The sequence below is a fragment of the Galeopterus variegatus genome, unplaced genomic scaffold (genome assembly GCF_000696425.1).
Source record: "Galeopterus variegatus unplaced genomic scaffold, G_variegatus-3.0.2 Scaffold5099, whole genome shotgun sequence".
Lineage (NCBI taxonomy): Eukaryota > Metazoa > Chordata > Mammalia > Dermoptera > Cynocephalidae > Galeopterus > Galeopterus variegatus.
Genome location: NW_007731210.1, coordinates 36917 through 44808, shown reverse-complemented (window position 1 = coordinate 44808; position 7892 = coordinate 36917). Strand labels below are relative to the sequence as shown.

The 7892-nt window shown below is 35.6% G+C and overlaps 1 protein-coding gene across 1 annotated transcript in view; it reads right to left on the bottom strand.

Annotated features, from left to right (window-relative positions):
- The window catches only part of LOC103604351 (inositol 1,4,5-trisphosphate receptor type 2-like), a gene marked incomplete at its 3' end in the record, with an annotated part of 116092 nt that extends 108572 nt beyond the window's left edge, over positions 1-7520 (bottom strand). The window contains exons 1-3 of the mRNA XM_008588910.1: positions 7410-7520; positions 6527-6613; positions 4148-4306 (exon numbers count right to left, since the gene is read on the bottom strand). Of these exons, the coding sequence (XP_008587132.1) occupies positions 4148-4306; positions 6527-6613; positions 7410-7502 (339 nt within the window). The remainder of the gene's footprint in view (positions 1-4147; positions 4307-6526; positions 6614-7409) is intronic.
- Positions 7521-7892: the final 372 nt, after the last annotated feature.

Sequence of the window (7892 nt, the reverse complement as noted above, 5' to 3'; positions counted from 1 at the left end):
GCTCATTAATCAAAAAAAGGAATGTTGTTCTTTGGTTTGCAGAAATAACTTCTACTGTTTATAGGGCTGGTATCTATTATTCACCCTACCTTTTAAGTCCTTAAAAAATCCGATGCTGGTAATCACAAGGACTCATCATAGAAGCTCTCTATGTATCAAGAAACAGTGTTAAGTGAAAAGATGAAGGGAGAGCAAGGCATGTAGTATGCTGTGTTTTGTGTAAGCTTGAGAGAGCAGGAATAGGAGTAAAGAACTCTCTCCAATGGTTCATTGTAGAAGAATGAAGCAGGAACTGGATGGATGGAAAAAAGGGTATGAAAGATGCTTTCACAATATTTCTTTACATTGTTTTCTCTTTGAACCATGAATTGGTACCTCTGTTAAAAAATTAAATTGAAACAAAAACAAATGAAAGTCAACATGACATACACATATTTCCAACCCCCCCAAAAAAAACCTCATTTTTTATTGTACATGACAACAAGGTAGCTCCAAGTTGCAGAGTCATGTGCAGACTGAGTAGTCATCCGTACTGTAAATTACTGGGAGCTTGATATATACCATATTTTGCCAGTGCTGCATCGGGTCTTCTAATTTCTTAAAGAACAATTAGATTTGACTTACTGTTTTGTTCTCTTCAGCACCATATAAATACTAGCCAATTAAGTTGTTAAGTACAACAACATATTTTAGCTATGTCCTTCCAATTCAAAGAATACTTTTGGTTGCACCTATATGCACTGCCCTAAGACTTACTGTTTTACTACAGTTGTCTGTAAGCTTTGGGTCAATATCTATGTCATATTTACTTCAAAACACCACCCGCAAAGTCTTACACATTTTAAAGAGACCAGCCATAGAGCCAAAATATTCTTTGATACCCATGAAACAGCTTCCAAGGAAGGGTTTATGAGAATTGTTTTCACAAGTAAAACAGAACATGAACCACTAATTTCTAGGTCCTTCATCATGATCTTGACAATGGTACCTTGACTAACCAAGCTGAATAAAACTTGCAAATGAAATGGACAAGATGACAATCGTGAAATTACAAAGAAAAAAAAAACCAGTAAGTGGTGCCAGGAAGAAAACAAAAATGTAAGAAATAGTCTGTATTCTCAGGGAATTTGCAATTAATTAGACAACTTAGCAAATATGGAACTTAGTAATATAGTGCAACTCGGGGCCTGATCCACTGAGGGAGTCAGATGCTTTCTGGGAAGCTTTATTATTTAATACAGAACTTGAGGGAGAAGTCATTTTCTGACAGATCCTAGAAACAGTCATCACATTAGCTCTAGTGCACAAACAACTCTTTTTAAAATAATTGGCATTCCAAAAGCACTTCTGTTGACTCTATGTAAAAGCCATGTAAGACTGAAGCTGGAGTTGTGCTGAAAATGAAGAGCTACATGATGCCATGAAAAGCTACCCCTCCTTTGAAGTGGCACCTGGATGGTGAAAAGAACATCACAATAGGAATCAAAACACCAGAGTTCTAGTCCCACCTCTGCTAGAAATTCAAGGCATATAGCTGAAAATGAAGAGCTACATGATGCCATGAAAAGCTACCCCTCCTTTGAAGTGGCACCTGGGATGGTGAAAAGAACATCACAATAGGAATCAAAACACCAGAGTTCTAGTCCCACCTCTGCTAGAAATTCAAGGCATATATTTTTTTTAAATTAGCAAACCCTACTTGCGATTTGAAGTCTCCTTCCCTAAGAATCAAAATTTTCTCTCGATTTCAAGAATATCTGGCCTTTTCTCACTTCTAAAATCTACTATCAAGGCAAAGAACCTATGTCTTCTTAGATCAAAATTGAAAATGAAAAAATAAACTACACAATCACAGAAAGATAATTGAAAATGGAAGATTTATATTCTCTGCTCATGGTTGTCCTAGTGGCTTCTAACAGTTCAACAGCAAGCAAGGGCTTTCTATACACTTGAAAGTTGAGGGATCCATGGATCTGTTTTTCCACCAAAACCATCCATCCCACAACTCTATAAGCTGTATCATAAAGATGCTCCTACATGGTAGGAACCACTGATTTTTGAGGATATGAGCACCTTTCTCCTCAGACTACCATCAGCCTCATTCGTCCATTTAATTTGGGTCACAGAACATCTTGTTGGATTCTTACAACCTAAATGATAACTTAACTAATTGCTAAATAGTAAAATATAATTTTATAGCAAACATTGCAATTCCTCTTCTTCATTTAACATGCTTTTAAAGAAAATCAGTGATAACTGAACCACTTGCTATGAAGTGACAGTATTTGCAATCGCCTTCAACAAAACACAGTAGGGTATATATTTTAGAAAAATGTCTCCTGCTCCTAGGAAGGAAATGAGCATTACAATACAATTATTTATGTGGCCGGTATCAAGCTGTGGGTGTGCTTATGCTTTCACAGCAACCTTAATCACATACAAAAGCTACACAGTGGCAAGTGAACACAGCGCGCTGTTTCAGCAAAAAGCAATGTGGAAGGTTGTTTCAGCCATGCTTTATGGACACATCTAGACAAGGAGAACTGCTGTATTGCACTCAACAACTACGTCATCCATTTTCACCAAGATCGAGTGTTTGGGTGCTGGATTTTGTTTTGTTTTGTTTTTCCACTACAATTAATTATTTCAAATAGTTCATTACATTCAACTCTCTATCGACTCTGTATAGTGATTTAGAAGAAGGGAAAGGAATAGGTAGAATGAATAAATAAAATCCACAGTTAATGTAAAGGCCCCAATTTATCCAATAATTTCATTTATCACATTCCTTCAGAGCCTGAGTTCTAGTTTTGCTTGTTGTGACGTTTAATTTTCAGGACCACCTACAGACAGGGACACTACTCAGTGGGGGGCTGGAGAGGGGAAAAGCATTACAAGAAAGGCATAGTTTGTTCACAAACTGTATAATCAGTCCCTGAATAATTGAGAGTTGATTGTAATTAACTACCTACTGAAATTAAAATATGTATCATGCTCACAGCACACATCACTTGATGCTAAAAGAAAAAAAAAGGACTCATTTTTTTAAGAAATCCAACACAAGACTCAAAGTGCATTACATTCCTGCATGCCATGCTTCTCCCCAACCTTACCTAAGGAAGACATCACCAGATAATTTACTAACCAAATTAAATCATGAAGCTTGCATCTTGTGGAATTGAATTTGTACTTCAAAATTCACTGGAAAAATAGATTCACCATAAAAAGAAGACATTTCTAAGACAAGAAATATCCAAGACACATTAAAAATGTAATCAAAGTATTGATTGAGAAAACCGTCAGAAAATTATATTTTTATATTGCTTTGAATTATAATGTTAATTTTTAAAACTCTCAACTTTTGGTCACCTGCCCCAATGTTTGTAAGGTGTTCTAATTACAAAATATTCAGTGTTCAGTGTCAGCCAGCATTTCCTAAGCATCTCCTATGTGATAGGGACTGTCACCCAATACTTTATTTATTACACATAAAAATTGCAAACTATAATCCTATTCAATCATTTCACATAATTTTTTCTCAGCTCTAGAAAGAAGCAGAAAATATTTTAGCAACTAGTAAAATTCACATGACAATGCACACATATTCCAAAAGGTATTTTAAATATTGTTGTCATACACAAGCAGATGCCAACTTACAGTTCCTCGTACATTACATATCTATTAAGACGTATAAACTGTAAGCAGCTGGACACAGAGCCAGTAAATGGAATATTGTCACAATTCAAGGTGTTACTCTATTAATTCAAAGGAGCAGCTGTCATTTCCTAAATACTTGTACAGCTCTTTTTCCTTACAACTACGCTCTCTTGTGATTAGACAAGAAAGTCAATCCTGCCTCTCTTTTAAAAGACAGCCAATGTTGAGGGTGCTTAAGTTCTTTCACACAAACTCTAGCTGAAAGATGATTTTAAATTAATCCAAACTTTATTTTTTTATAATTCCTGAGCACAATTTGTACTACAAATAAATGCATTTGACCTAGTAAAGATACTAACATAAAAATAATGTGTTGCTTGAAAACTACATTTCCTTTCTTTGTACTTTCTGGATTCTCTTATGTATTAAGAACTACTTTCTTTATGAACCCACTGTTTCCCTCTTAATTATATTTAATTAATTTACATACATTGTCTCCCTCGCTTCTCAGCTTCCAAAAGGGATGAATATAAAACCAAGACCCTTCATTTCCTGCAGCATCCAAGGACACGCGCATGGCATTCTTCTCCAGTAAAGCAGGTAATCTCTTGTTGACAGTCAGATATTTGTTGCTTTTTATATGCAGCAGCTGTAGGAAAATGACATAGATTACCACCTTATTTTTTGGTCTCCTCTGTTAGTTACATTTATATGTTCATACATATATCGTGTTATCCACGTAACACAGCTTGAGGTGGACATTAAACAAAGGAGCTGTTTTCACACTCCACAAGCACCATCTTTCCAAGTTGGCTTTTTAGGGTTCCTCCTCAACTCCACCCCCAATTCTACTTCATAATGATGTGGGGACATGAGGAAAATAAACCAGGGAACACGTCTGAATGATTTTCACTTACTGATTAATAATAGAATAAAACCAGGCTTTCTAAAGGAGACCTAGAATTTCCCCCAAATCACATCCTTTCCCAATGCCTGCACAAACACAAAAACAGAATACGCTAAAGAAAAACCAAGAAACGCAAATAATGCACCAAACTGCTTAGTATGATTAACCATTCCTGCCCACTGATCACTCAAATTCTTCCTCTGTAAGGAGCAGGACAGGCTGAGTATCCTAAATAGACTCTGCAACTTCCACAAGAGGACGAACCTACCCCCTTCTCAGATGAGTGCAGAAGCACCATCTCTCAGATTTTGAGGGTTCCATGGACAAAGTCTTTCCAAAACATTATTTCTACTTATTAGGAAAACCAAAACAAAATAACATTCCCATCTATGATTTCAATAACATCAAAAAGAATGGTCATTTTAGTACCCACAATATAAGAAGGAAGTTATCTCACAATAAAAAGGCAGTTCTTTCATTGAAAAAAAAAAAAACAATCAGCTCTTTGAAAAGCTAATTATCATACCCCTGTTCTCATTTTGCCAATAAACTCCTCTAGGATCCCCCATGCTCAAGCACATGGCTCAGCCCCAAACTGACCAGGCAAACGTTTGCACTTCAGGTACTTGACAAGGATCATAAGCTCCACTTGCCGGCACTTAATATTAATCAAAACTTGGAGAAACTCTGTTTATGGAGGACTGCCCAAGGGACATGTAGCCCACCCATGCCTCAGGCATCACATTATGTACCATTAAATTAAGTCACACATTCAGGGGGCTATAGACCAGGCTTTCTCATCTTATCCCATCAGAGAACTGCTTTGACTGCCCTGTACTCTGGAATTTTGTCATTGCCAATAACAGAATATCAGGGGATATTATTTTTAAAAACATCTCTATGAAACACTTCATTGTAATCTTTTCTGTAAGGAAGTTGTTAAGCCTATTGTTTACTATATTAAACAGTGTCCTCTTTATGAGCACTCCTAGGAGAAGCACTTCCCTGGTCTTATTCCTGGGAACAGTTGTGCTTCTAGCCCTCTGATTTGGCTCTATGTTATAGACCTCCTATGCCAATGCTGTAACATACTATGCTTCCCTTATGGCTAAGGGGAAAACAGAAAGGCTTTGAGCCAAAGTCTACCAGACTTTGCAACATGGTTTTTAGAAACATGCCTCTCCCCTAACTTCAGCTTAATTGTCCAACCATTATTTTTCCTGACCCAATTGCCTTACTTATTTCTATTTTATCTTGTTATGTGGTTTGTATTTTGGAAATGCCTTACATTCTTTCTGGAACAAGGTGGGGTATATATTAACAAATAACCAAGTAAAAAGCTAAAAAGATATAAATGAAGCACAAGAAAGGAATGCAGCTGAGATAAATCAGAGTGTGCATGCTAGCTAAAACAGAATAATAACAACTCAAGGAAAATTTCCATCTGAAAGTATAATTTGAAAACTTTCCTCTCTCTACAAAATAAGAAGATAACGTTCCATATGTTAAACATTAGTCCCATTAATCTAAAGGACTATTTTATTATAGGCCTTTAGAAATTGGTTCCTCACCTTCTTCCTTTTGATAGAATAAATAACTTGAACATAAATCCAGATAAGATCACTTCTTCACGTGCATACATCAGACTTATTCTTAAAAATGTAGAATAGTGCATTGAATATCAACTGAATACATAACGGTATCTATAATTCCCACTAAAGAACGAACTATTTATTGTATCCAAAAATTTTAATGCAGTTTGGCATTTCTACTCACAGAGGTAATTTGGCAAATTACCCATAAAATATTCATCTCTTTTAAGAAATAATTCCCACTAAAGAACGAACTATTTATTGTATCCAAAAATTTTAATGCAGTTTGGCATTCCTACTCACAGAGGTAATTTGGCAAATTACCCATAAAATATTCATCTCTTTTAAGAGAAAATAAACACAAACTTACCTGTATAACATTACTGTATTTCACAATTTCTCCCAACAGTTTCTTATTCTCTGATTCATTTTGTTTTTGTTCCAGTTCTGCAGCATGCTATAAGATGATTATCAAATATTCAGTGTGGAAACATAGTAAACAGAGTACAATAACAAAAATATTTTTTTTAAGAAATAAAGAACATAACTATGAATAAAATTGGCTGATTGCTCAACTCAGTGCTTGGGAAGAGGGAGAGGAAGGGGGAGATAATTAAATAAAGGAGTACCATATAGTGTGATAATTTCTCAATTTATTCTGAAATAGTCAAAAATGCCTTGAGCCCATTTTTGTCAGAAATTTCAGAAAAGTATTAAGCTCTTTGGTCTTAAGCAATTAAGAATTGTTACTAGAAAAACCAACCCCTATATAGTAAGGGAATTTCAAAAGTCTCAAAATACAGTTTCAATTCTAAAAGTAACAGGAATTTTAATGATACAAAATTAAGTTCTATCAAATTTACACTCAGCGAAACCAGAAACAATAGTCTTTCAATTATTTCTTTCCCACTGTCTTTCAGGAAAAAAAAAAATTAAGTACTATGTCAAGTAAAATATGACCGGATTTAATATTCCTACAGAGATTCTGAGTTCATCTTTAGTTTGACGTGAAGCTTTGAATTAGTCTGGCACACCCTAAAAAATAGCAGCTGAAATGTGTTACCTACATGCCAGGAAAAAAGTGTTCACACACTATAACTTAAACCTCCCTTCCATTTTCAATGTGTTGCTACATCTATTCTAAATCTCTGTGTATTGGGTGAAATCACAAAGCTAGAAAGCTACTAATGCATCTTTTGTTACTGCTGTTGTCGGTCTAGCCTAAGCCAGACCAATGGAAGCCTGGCCCTTACCTGCAATTTCTTCAGTAAGGCTGCCTCTGTGTGGTTCCCTTGTTTGGCTTGCTTGGCTTTCCAATATTGCTTCTGGGCAGAGTATCGGTTCATCGGACACACCTTGAAAAGGCAGTCTATGACAAACCAACAAACAAAAACACTGTAACCAAGGCCACCAGCATTTCTTAAGTTTCTTCATATGTAGTTTTGGAATTTGGGGATCCCTGAGCATAAAGAACATTTAAAGGTATATAGTCCATCCTCCGGCCAACTCTTAAATTCGCTGTTAACATCCTTTTCAAATAATTATTTAGACTCAGTTGAAATAACCCCTTCTTCATTAGTTTGTTTTTTCAGAAATACTATAGCCAGTGTAACGTATAAAGAAATCAAACCAACATAACTGTTGCAAGGTATTTCTTAATTATAATGGGATACTTGGTCTTAGAAAGTGAATAGAATGAGATTAGTGACTTTTACTGCCTTTTCCGAACTTGCACA